At 38.4% G+C, this 13,163-nt stretch overlaps 1 protein-coding gene across 2 annotated transcripts in view; it reads left to right on the top strand.

Annotated features, from left to right (window-relative positions):
• Positions 1–1,425: 1,425 nt before the first annotated feature.
• fermt2 (FERM domain containing kindlin 2) overlaps positions 1,426–13,163 on the top strand; it is a 40,068-nt gene continuing 28,330 nt past the window's right edge. The window contains exons 1-2 of one of the 2 annotated variants that reach the window (XM_079458852.1): positions 1,426–1,766; positions 2,612–2,769. In XM_079458852.1, coding sequence (XP_079314978.1) covers positions 2,613–2,769 — 157 coding nt within the window. In that variant the 5' untranslated portion in view covers positions 1,426–1,766; position 2,612. The remainder of the gene's footprint in view (positions 1,767–2,611; positions 2,770–13,163) is intronic. The other variant, XM_079458851.1, reaches the window with a different exon arrangement.

The following is a 13,163-nucleotide window of genomic DNA, read 5'->3' on the forward strand; positions in this document are numbered from 1 at the left end:
AAGACAAAAGCAAACACTGATCACAATAATGGTGGTTTGTTGAAATGTATACACGATATAATTTGAGTTAAGTTCATTTTTTTATCCAAATTTTCAATGAATTTCCCATGAACAGGAGCCACCGTTCACCGATCACTACAGGGGGTTTAAATAAATATTTCGGAATAATTGAAGGGCTTCTGGGGGACACTTTAAAGATAAAAACAATTGTAAAGTTTTAGAATGGCCTGCTGTTCTGTCAGCCAGATGAGCTGTGTGTGACATCAGACACTGTACTGTGACTAACACCTTCCCATCCACTTCACTGTCTCACTGCTGTTTACATGGTAATTAAAACACAGCCTAAAAAGGCAATGGCTCCCCTGCCAGACACAGTGGAGGAGGTCAGAGCGCTGGGGTTATAAATTCTTCTGATGCAGTCCACGGCTGAGCACCAAATTCCTGCGCTGGAGTGACCTAAAACAGCATGTTAATGCAAAAAATGTCAGAAATATTTAATATAATAACAATTGCATTGATACAATTGTCAATTTAGACTATAAGTTCAGCAAATTGAAATGCTGCACAATGATTGGTTGCAATTACACTAAATTCATTAAATTGACTTAATTCAAAAAATATCAGGATGCGTTACATTTAAAGTTTCATTATTACTTTTTAAGGTTGCTTTTGAAGCTCAACTCTTCTGTATCTTGTGAAACTGTAAAGAATTGAATACATTGACCGGGGAAATAAATAAATGTAAATGTAAATGTAAATAATCACAAGAACTTAATATCAGCTTTTTTTTGACAGAAAATCAACTTTATTGGGTTTTAGACTGATGAGTTAGAAATGCATAAATACATTTCAACTTTATTTATTTACTTAGTCAATGTTCTTAATGAAACTGTCTTAACCCCTCAAAACCACACCGCCGTCAGTGAATAATAACGCCAGTGTGGAATCAATGAAATACGTGAATGCAGTGAAAGCTTGTTTAAGACATTTGAAAGTTTTGTTTATGAGTATTAATGAGATGACGTCAATATTCATACAGAAGTACGTCACATACGAAGGCGCGAATGGTGACCGGTGTGATTTTTTTTATTATTATTGCTTAAAACAATATACAGATAACAGTCAACAACAGAACTAAAACAGATACAATAAACAAAAAATCACAAAGAGGGGAATCATGTAACTTAAACATATTGATAAATTATAAGAATGACATGACACTGAAAAAAGGAAAAGAATTACGAACAGATCATTAACAGAAAAGAGGGATTTTTCAAATTCTTTCAAAAATGTGAGAAAAGAGGTTTCACGTTTTAATATTTAGATATATGAATATGACACTTTGCTAGTAACAAGATCAGATTAATGACATGAAAATGACCTTTTTTTAGATCGATTATAATCTACAAAGCCCAGGGCCACATCCCTCCAATACAACACACTGGTGACCGGTGTGACGGACAGCGCGAGCGGACCGAAAGTGACGTCATCTGAGGGCGGGCGGTAGGGGACACACACACACACACAGTGAGAAAGACACACACGCAGAAAGAAAGAGAGAGTGAACGAGAGAGCGCGAGCGGCCACTGGACTCCATTAACGCGAATCCCGTAAGGAGCTCCGCCGCAGGACTTTAACACTTTTTCCCGGGATTTTTCCTCATGAAAGGATTAAAAAGGCGTCTGAAGAAAAGAAACCTCGCTGACTGTTGAAGTTCTGGGCGTTTAATCGGTGTTGCGTGGATTTCATTCGGTGTATTGGTGAAGGTTAGTGAACGCTATGATTTCAGCTGGCGTACTCCACAACTCTGAATAAAACCCCTGCTGTTGCACACCTCAAAACTCACTGTGGGCTTTGCTCTAAAAATATACTTTCTTATTTAATCAGGCGGACTATGAAATATAACTTTGAGTGCGTTTTCGTCTTTTTTACGCGTTGACTTGACTGTCTTTATTGAGTTGGCATCGAGAACGGGCTGCTGACGTCATCGGCGCCCGTGTTTGACCGTTAGTTGTTCGAGCTGCGGCTTTAATGTCACACATCTCACCAAAGCGCAATGTTTTAAACTCATTATTACGTTTATTAGCACGATTTAACATAAATGTTATTTATTTACACCGTGTCATTTCTATCCAGGACTTTTTGTGAGGTCAAATCAGTTGTCAAAGTTGTTAAATGGGCGGACTTTTAATTTGCCATTCACGTATTTGTGACCTTGCCTTTGAAAGCTCGGCTAGTGTGATTTTAATTTATGTTTATTTTACATCGACTCAAAACCATAGGGAAATGAATGTTTGAAATCAAACTTGGATGCTTCTTATCTTAAAATCGGATTTTGAGATTTCAAATAGGATTTCACAGACAGGGTCACATTTATTCTTTCGCTTATTACTTTCTGAAGCATTTTTCATATGTGTGAGCTGCCTAACTAGACCGTATATTGGACACCATAAGCATATCCCATGTTTTCTTAAGTGTTGTCCACAGCTAGGCAGCACATGTTTTTTGAGACACCAACTATATCTCATTCTGAAGACTTTTACTTTGCATTGATCTGACTGCTTGACTGATATCTTATAATGGCTTTTCTCTTATGACACTGTTTGTAAAGGATGGCGTTGGATGGTATACGAATGCCAGATGGCTGCTATGCAGACGGCACCTGGGAATTGAAGATGCATGTGACTGACCTCAACAGGGACGTGTCGCTGAGAGTCACCGGGGAGATTCACATCGGCGGTGTGATGCTCAAACTCGTGGAGAAACTCGGTATGTGCACGGTATCCACCCTTCAGGATGTTTGGGCTAATCGTCTAGAGAGAGGATGATGAAATCGGTCATGTGTTTAGGGTTTGCGTGTCATGGAAAACCTGAAATGATCTGGGAATCCTAAGATTTTAGTCTCAAATGTTTTGTCCTTATACAGAAATAAGGAATACATGTTAATCATGAAAAGTCATGGAAGGAAGTTTCTCAAAGGTGTGGGAATGCTGCAGTAATGGTAAATCTTTTTGAGGATTTGTTGACTCATGGTTCTCTTACAAATGATTATTCACTGGAACTAAACAAATGACACTGATTCATATTTATTTCTGTCATACCGGGAATTCAAACATGCTTAATGTAAACTTGTTATTTTATGACGCTTTCCCTACATACATGTTGTCCCAACATAGTTAGTGAATTTGTGTCTGTGACATTGTATTATTTGAGCAAGCAAACCGTTCTGATTGCTCCAAGTTCTGCTTTCCTGCCGTTTCCCTGAGATCCATCCTTGTTGTTTAGAAAAGATTGTTGCATAGAACACATCGGCCTTTGTTTTCCATGGTCTGGATCCCACTCCTTGAAGACAGGGTCATATGGAAAAGCAGATAGAGAACACATGTCTACTGACCCTCCCATGTGGAGGCATTGCCATAATAGCAGCTACATTCCAGATCTTGTGGATTTCAACAGAGTTAACAAAGGTTTCGCTGTTTGGTTTTGTGAAATAATAAGAAATCTTGACCTCTTAAATGGAGTCAGCACTTGATAGTGGCTAAAAACAGTGTTGTTTAAATCATGCATGACATGTGTTTTTTGCTTTGCCGTGTGTCACACCAGGACCTCCTGTGGCTCTTCCTTCATCTTTGAATACAGATGTGAAAAACGGGGTCACCTTGAAGATAGTGTTGTTTTGGTCATTAGGAAGTAGAGGTTATGTCACTTGTGAATGTTCATGCATTAACCCTATATTAAGTATGGATGTATGTACAAGAGGTACTAGTTTGACATATCGCTTATTGCTCCCTGAATTCTTTGTAAGTCGCTTTGTACAAAAGCGTCTGTTAAATGACAAAATGTAAATGTAGTTTTAGCCACGTCCTAGCTGATAACCCTCTGATAAGTATCTTACTTAAATCAAGGTGTGAGTTTAATATTTTGGAAATGTGCATTTAAATGGAGTCTCATATCAACTAAAAATGCTGCTTCAAGATTCAGTATCTGTTAGATGTTTTATTGAGGGACTGTGTTAAAAAGACAAATGTCTGACTGTTAGCAGGTTTTTTTCTGTACCTTTGTGATGTAATTGTTTGATTGGTCACCACTTGGAATTTCTAAAGTTAAACAAAAATAATGACTTTTTGACTATCAAAGAGACCATGATAAATTAACAGAAATTCCTATTTAAAATAATGACCCATCCCTTGTTTCCCTTGTGTTTGTCGCATATCAGTGACTTAATATCTGGTGCTCCGCAATACTCTGTTTCTGGTTGTAGAAACTACGGCAACACGCAAATGTGGAAGTGGTTATACAGCATCTGGGATGCAGCATCTGTTGTTATGTTATTATGGATCACGATTACTCTTTGGCGAGTAAAGGAAACCCAAAAAAGCGGAAAATGTAGTTTACTTTTTAAACGACAACTGTATGACTATTTTACACATGTAAAACTGTATAGCATTACGCTACCAAATCAATTGACAAAGTCCAATATCAGTCGCTGGCTAACGTAGCATTACATTCCACGTTTCTTGCTAGCTAATTCATTACGGTGACACAAAATTCATTCATTACATCGTCCGTGAACATGATGGGCGATCTCCATACACCTCTGGATGGTGAAAACACATGTCCCATAATTCCACTCTCCTACATAACGTCATTTAGCTTCGCTTTTTGTTGTTGCGAAAGTGCACCACCTATCGGTTCAAATTTACATATCGTGGCTTAGAGCTGCACGAATAATCATTAAAGATGGCTATCTCGATTCAAACACCCAGACGATCTCATTAATGAAAATCAACGATTCTCCTGCGTCTATTACACCTCAGACTAAAGTCATAACACTCCAATCTGTGTTTGTGCTGCCGTTGACGCAGAGAAGGCATTGTCATCATCAAGTATGAAATGGCGTTCTTGACAGTGTTTTTAACAACACACTATCTGTTATTTCTGTGTCAAATGATCACAGAAGTACTGGGATTAAAGCAGAGAGTTGCCAACTTGCATGCATGAGACAAGCCACTTACAAGCTCTCAGTCTGCCCAAATTAATCTCACACCAAATAACAAACCAACATAAAGTAAATACAGCCTAACTTTCAGGATTGTGTTACATTATTCCGATTATGCTTCACATCTTAAAGGAATTGTTCACTTTCAACATACATTTTCATGATAATTTACTCACCCCTATTGTCATCAATGATGTTTATATATTTTTTTCTTTAGTCGAAAAGAATTTAGTCAGCAAATTTATCCTTTTTTTAAAGAAAATTAAAGATTGTTTCACTAGATAAGAATAAAACAATCATTTCCTATGCTCGGAGTGTTGTACCAAAAGGTTCCTCATTAAGCAGCATTCTACAAGACAGTAAATCTGACTCTTGTAATCAAAATGTGCTGTATCACTAACTTGCTTTGCTAATCTTATTTGAAATATTCACTTACCCCTGCTATAAAACTCCTGCATATTTAAGTACATACATACAACTCTAAATTGGTCTCCAGTTACTGTTTTCAACTTGTCACATGTTTTCATGTGGTCTGTGATTGGTGGAATGGGGTCAAATGTTTCTTCTTTTGTGGAGACTTTTTTTATGGAGACAAAGACTCCATAGTTTGTGCGTAAATGTACATATTTTGCCTGGATATATTCTACCACGCTCACATCTCTTGTGCATCTAAAGTCCTTGATTTTAGCTCTAATGTAATAAATAAGAATGCCAGGAAGGCACTCTGTTATTGATCACTATGGCCATTTCCTGAAAAAGCATTTCAGCACATTCTATTTAATAATTAATGATGAGAGGGGACATGAAAGCTTTTATATTTGCCATTGACCTTAAACCTTGAGTTTTGACTGCTCATGTTGTAAACATTATGCACCATACTTTTAGGTTACGTTAGTTTTAACTGGAGCACACAAAGCAATATAAGACTATGAAGAGTCGTTCTATAGCTTGGTGAATGCTGAGAGATCTGAAATATCAAGTCATGTTTGAAGACTTCGCACAGCCCACCTTTTTTCTTTTAACTCAGCTCAGTGCTGTTTAAATCATAATATTTCTTATGAGTAAGCAGAGACAGGGGCACATTTTGTTCAGACTCCGTGGCACTGTGAGTCTATAACCGTGTAAGCATCTGCAGTGTGTCGTCATAATGTATGTGGTGGCCAAAAGAAACCCTGTGCTCTTGCGAGGAGCTGAGAAATACACACACTGCTTCACGGGCCACACGCCCCTTCGCTGATACTGGTGAGGAGAAAGTGTATTATTAGAATGTGAAAAGGAAACCCTAAAATGAACGACAGGGCAAAATGACATCACAGGCAGTAACAGCACATTTTGAGCCTCTTGACCAAAGTCATTTGTTCCATATGTTGTTAGCCTTGAAGATCCTCTGTAGAGATTGAAGGGAAATTGGTGAGGTTTAGCTGATGATATCGACTCTGTTCTATGGGGAGAATGGGTTTAGGTGGGGTTGTACGCGCATGACAAGCCCGGTTGTGTAAAAATCCATAAAAGTCTTCTGGCAAACAGGAAATGACTTCAAACGTTTGGCTTGTTTTCTGGACACTGCTATCATTTCGGTATTTTTGCCGCAGCTTTCAGATTCTGGCATTGATTTAATTCATTTTGGCCAAAAATTAGTTATTTATAGTTTCGATGTTCTTTGTTATTTTCAGGTTGGTATTTTCTTAGTTGATATTAAAAGCCTGAGGCACCATCAAGTTGGTGTGTCAAGTGCATTCTCATAAAATATCTTCTCTCGCAAGTATTGCAGAGTAGTCCTCACTGCTTAGTAGTGGTTAATTGAGTACTTGTAGTGAGTACTACTTGATGTTATAATCCTAGCAATACCTATTACTTGAAATAACTAAAGAATGAATTTAGAGAGTGAATAATACAAATGTATATATTATCCATTAAGAAAGTCATTGGCAAGGCTGAAGGAGCCATAGCTACTTCCTATTCTAACGTCCAACTCTAATCCTACTATAGCTGCAGGGAGAGGAATGTAGGAACTGTAGGGAAATGCGTATCACTTATCAGAGGATGCATCTTTTCCTGTGTCATGTTTCCCCTTTCCTTCCTTGTATCAAGAGATTTGTCTAGGTCCTTGATCCGCCCAAATAGGTCTGTTCGGAATTTTAAATATTCACTACGCTTGCTAGGATTTTGCTGATGAGAGCGAATGCCAGAGAGCCTTCTGTTTGGCCATTCGATTTCCGAAAAGGTGTGAGAAGATAGTAATTTTTTGGATGTTTGTAACCTGTTGTTATTGTTATATATTATTAATAAAAATGATTGACTGTAATTCTTAGATGTTTTGGGTATTTTTAATAAACAGGTATAGATAAAGGAAGTGTGTTATGAAACAACTAATTATTTACAGACGTGCTCAACAAAAAACAAAGAATGCACAATTTTCACTGAAATAACAAAAGTAATTGGCATCCACCATTTTTTTATTCCATATTTAATAGAAATCAGACTTTGTTTTCAATAAGACTTCTGCACCTGTTAACAGGTAGTTTGGCCCACTCTTACTGCGCAAACTGCTCCAGCTGTCTCAGGTTTGATGGGTGCCTCCTCCATACTGCAAGATTCAGCTCTTTCCATAGATGTTCGATAGTATTCAGATCCCGACTCATAGAAGGCCACTTCAGAATAGTGCAATGTTTTGTTCCTATCCATTCTTGGGTGTTGTTAGCTGCGTGTTTTGGGTCATTATCCTGGTGGAGGACCCATGGCCTGCGACTGAGACCAAGCTTTCTGACACTGGGCAGTAAGTTTCGCTCCAGAATGCCTTGATAGTCTTGAGATTTCATTGTGCCCTGCACAGATTCAAAGCACCCTGTGCCAGATGCAGCAAAGCAGCCCCATAACATAACCAAGCCTCCTCCAGGTTTCACTGTAGGTATGGTGTTCACTTTTCTGAAAGCTTGATTTTTTTTTCCGTCTGTGAACATAGAGCTGATGTGACTTGCCAAAAAGCTCCAGTTTTAACTCCTCTGTCTAAAGGACATTCTCCCAGAAGGATTATGGCTTGTCAATATGAATTGTTTCACATTCATGTTTTTCTTTCAAAAGTGTGTCCTCCTGGGTCTTCTTCCATGGAGCCCACTTTTGCTCAAAAAGCGACGGATGTTGCGATCAGAAACTGACTTTCCTTCACCTTGTAGTTCAGCTTGTATCTGTTTGACAGTTATCCTTGGTTCTTTTTCTACCATTCACACTTCTGTTCAATCTGGGGTAGATTTTCCTCTTGCGGCCACGCCCAGGGAGGTGGGCTAACTTCTTAATAATATTTGCAACTGTTGTCACATGAACATCGAGCTGCTTGGAGATGGTCTTGTAGCCTTTACCTTTATTTGTCTATTATTTTCTTTCAGAGCTCCTTAGACAACTCAGTCCTTTGCTTTCCCTGGTCCATGTTCAGTGTGGAGCACACAATGATACCAAACAGCACAGTGACAACATTTCTCCTTTTAAATAGGCTGAATGACTGATTACAAGATTGGATACATGTGATACTAATGAGTTGGAAATATCAATATATAACAGATATTTTGGTTGATACTAGAAACCTGAGGCACCATCAAGTTAGTGTGTCAAGTGCATTCTCATAAAAAATCTTCTCTCGCAAGTAGTGCAGAGTAGTCCTCACTGCTAAGTAGTGATCAATTGAGTACTTGTGAGTACTTATCGTGAGTACTACTTGAGTGTGCTTTAAACACAATTTTAGCAAGTTACTTCTGTACAGTAACTATTGTAAGAAATTTGCCTTCATCAGCTCAATGTGTGTGCTGACACACTGGATGTTAAGAAAATTGCAAGCAGTCAATGTTATTGTCTTTTCTAAGGGGTACCAACAAATGTGTCCAGGCCATTTTAGGTTACACAGTAACACCTAAGGTGTGCATTCACTTTCGATAATGGAAAGTACCGGAGTCAATTATTCCGCTTCTACCACGGTGACCACATCACAAGTAATTTTTCGGCCGCGCTTATAATGCAACTGTGAGTGGGGGATTTTATTAAATTATTTCAGTTAGATTTGTTAAGGTTTAACTGCACGTTTCCATTTATTGTGAAGTTAGATATAGAAAACGTTAGATCAAATGCAGGGTGCTGATCAGTGAAGTTTGTTGCTTCTGATCTGTGATCTGTGGCTTTGTTTTTGGTGTCATCTGAACCGACAGGATCAAGCTCCATTTCTTTCGTTCATTTGCCGAAGGTACCCAGTAGCTTCTAGGGCTTGTTTCGCACTTGTGTCCTGTGACAGACATGATCTACCTGCTCTCCAGCCCTGCCTCTGACAGCACTTGAACTTCGGTGCTTCTTAGGGAATGGTCGGTGTACCTTTTGGGTAAGCCGGCTAACTTGCTAATGCACGGCAGCATTTTCCCGAGATAGTTCACACCCATCGGTTCGTGGGAGTACCAACACTCTCTCCTATCAAGCTCTTCATGTGGGACTCTCAGGTGAAGGTAGAAGGACGTGGCGTCAGGTGGACACTTAATGTACTTTTTATAAAACTTTTAATGGGGCAAAGTGGATTTCTGGAAGTGCAAAACATGAATCCTCTAAAGCAGTCCTTGTTAGGATCAGTCGGATTTTGCGTATTCAACGCCTCTTCATCTTTTTTTATGACAAATGAATGCTTTAAGTCTCGATTTCTTTCGCGCCCTCTCCTTGCCAGGTTCAGTTGTATGTCGAACCAGACTTTTCGAACTAGCCCAGCAGCTGTGTCCGGTGACGGAGGTGGAGAGTTATGAATGAGCTCTGTTTTGGCAGTGGAGATGGGAGGATGATGAGAGCTTGAGTCTTTCCCAGCCTTGCAAAATTTTTTGAGGATTGCCTTGAATACATCGTTGGATGATTTGAATTCTGGTTTTCCAATGATGTTGTATGTGGAAATATAACAGTTCAGACCAGCTTTTAAAGCAAGAAAACTTGATACGGAGTATTCCGTGCCAGCTGCAGTTCTTAGTTACATTAAAATCTCTCAAGTGTTTGCCCCTTCTCTTTCTACCTCTTCAAGCAGACATATCTTTTGTTTTAAGCCATTCGTTTAACACATTTTTACTAAGAGCACTGTAGCCCCTGACTGAAATTTTTAGAAGAGCAAGCAAAACATTTAGGGGCAAACCTTAAATCAGCCTGCGATGCAAGTATTCAATTATTTTCCCCAAAAGAACTGAATCACTGATACTGACATTTAAGTTACTTGATGATCGCAGATTTGGTTCTGCTTCTTTAAAAAGAGTCAACATAGAAGCTTTGTTATTGTTTAGTGCTAAATAGAGATACTGTAATCTGAATTCACTTGACCCAATAGACATAGTGTTTGTCAAAAAGTATATATATAAGCATATATAATTGTTAACATTCTACTCTTCTTTCCACATTAAAAATAACAATTCAAAATCAAAATTCGCAGGTCGCACATGCGCCATATGGTCACAGTCTGGGGCCATGCTGTTGCCTTTCTTCATGTTTTTCACCTTCAATATTGTCTAATTGTTCTTCAGTGACTGTTTTGATGTTCGCTTTCTTTTTTTCATCTTCTGGACTGTCAAGTACAGCTTTCGCCCAATTGTCGAAATGTTCGTACTTTTCATAAATATTAAAAGTTATTTCTGAAAAATTGTAATCGTCTTCCATGTTGTTTGTGGTGGACTATAGCTACAGTATAAATCTGATATAACGATTAAACTTGGACAAGGAACTGTGAATTGGTCGACAGATCTGGAACTACTTCATAGGTGTGGGTTTTACCGCAAGTTAATGTACAATCTGTAAAACGTTCGTGAGCCAATCAGATAGAAGCATTCAACAGCTCCGTGGTATAATAAGCAATAATTTGTCTCTTTCCACAGCTTCTTTGCTTTATTCTATGACATACCAAAGGCATGCAAGCATACATTATATAATAGCTTTTAATTAATTTCATTACTCTTCAGGAGGGATGAAGCATTATTTCAATGAGTTGTAAGGGTACCAACAAACTTGAGCACGTCTGTATGTCCTTGAAAGAAAACTGTAGGTAAATTTGTGTATATTATTTTTCCAGTTGCACTAAGTTTGTTTTTAGTTTACCTCCCATGGCCATCATGTTCGCTGTGTGTAGAGTTTTGTACTCTGGTAACGTCACTTGATGTCGCTGGTCTTTAGGGCTCTCTAATCTATGATACAGGATGTAGTTACACTAAGAGGCAGCCCTACCCAACACCGAGCTTTCCTGTTGCATTGATCAAATCTGCCTGTGATTTAGTGTTTTGAGATTTGCTTACTTACACAGGAGGACACATCTGCTAAGAGAAAACAGCATTATGTTCGCTCTGTGGTTGCACTCTTAAAAATAAAGGTGCTTTGAAGGTTCTTCACAACGATGCCATTGAAGAACCGTTTTTACCACACAGAACCAACTTTTTCTTACTTTGTTGTAATCTGAAGAACCTTTTTTCGCCACAAAGAACTAGGGATGCACCGATACCAGTTTTTCTCTGCCGATCCGATTCCGATACTGAACTTTCAAATATCGGCCGATACCGATCCAAATCCGATATCATATATATTATTGTTGACCTTTTAAGGTTTAGAATGTCTGTAACTCACACAGTCATTAAATTTATCTGCTTAAAGTCAAGCTTTGCATATTCATGAAATACATCAAAACTTAGATAAATAATATACACAGTATGACGGACATCTTTATTAAGGACACTGTGCTAAACTTATAATTGAAATAAATTACATGTAATCAAGCTATGGAGTCATCCAAATGACAATCTGTATTTTCCAACCATCCAGCATTTCTTTGATTGAAGCTGAAATCACGCTGCTTCTGTGTGATCCTCGCAACTCTTTAGCATGTAGCACAGCACTCTGCAATGCGTAACCAGAATCCATCCCATGCGCGGTTAAACTCAAAACTCCGACACACGTCGGAGCTCCAAATATTAGCAGTGAAGCTCAAAGATTTTACATCTTTTAACTGATCCGCAACATGCGACGACACTATAAAATAACTCGGGCAAAGCTGTTTCAGAAATGTATTTACGCGATGGTAAACTAACGCGGTTCAGGCGACGGAAGCCTACATTTTCCACAACAGAGAGAGGCTGATTATCTAGTACAATAAATTCCACAACTTTTTCTGTGATTTTTACAGATTTTTTTGTCGTCTTTGTGAAGTTTTTCTTGCCTTTGAAATAATTCCTGCAAGGTTTGGTGCTTTAATTCGTCCTTTTTGCGTTTCGCTTGTACAAACTCTTCGTGATCTTTTCCGTGATGCTTCTGAAGATGTTTGATTAAATGTGTCGTGTTGTAACGCGCAACAGTACTTACACACTGGCAGCTGTGCTGCTTTCTGTTGTTTCAAGCGTGAAATATTTCCACATCTGCGACATCTTCAACGCGCTGAAATTTCCATATAGGCATAAAGTTGGGTCCTGAAAGGTCTCCCCACTAAACTCGCCTGTCGGGCCATTACGCAAAATAAATTTCAAAGTATTTAATTATTATTTTTAAGTAAATGCATTTTTCTCAAAATAAACGAACGTTTTCTATTTACTTAAATACAGCTCCCCGTTCAACAATTGCTGGTAATTTGGTATCGGATTTGGATCGGTTGTGCTGACTCGCGCATGATCGATACCCGATCCATTCAAAAAGGTATGGATCGGAGCCAAATCCGATCCAGAGTATCGGATCGTTACATCCCTACAAAGAACCTTTTGTGAAACCGAAAGGTTCTTCAGATGGTAAATGTTCTTTATGGAACCCAAATGTTCTTCTATGGCATCAACAAATCTTTTGAAGCACCTTTTCTACGAGGGTATGTTTGGCTTTAAACAAAAGGAATTTACAAACAGTATTGTACAAATATATTTATTGTCTATTGCGTATCTACTGAAGCTTTTCAAATTCTGGAATACAGCTCTTACACTCTTTGCTTCATTGTGACAATGAAAAATTTCCAGCATCCAATATCCGGCATTCTTCTGTTTGCAGCCACACTGTCTTAAACTAAGAACAATTACACTGGGTTTAAGGTCTGTCTTACAATAATATGTCTTCTAAACATCCTCTGTATCGAAAAAAGGGGCTAGATGACTTTCTAAATAATAACATTTTATCTTTTTTTTTCTATTGAACCATTTTTAGG

Source organism: Barbatula barbatula, assembly GCF_947034865.1.
Source record: "Barbatula barbatula genome assembly, chromosome: 6".
NCBI lineage: Eukaryota > Metazoa > Chordata > Actinopteri > Cypriniformes > Nemacheilidae > Barbatula > Barbatula barbatula.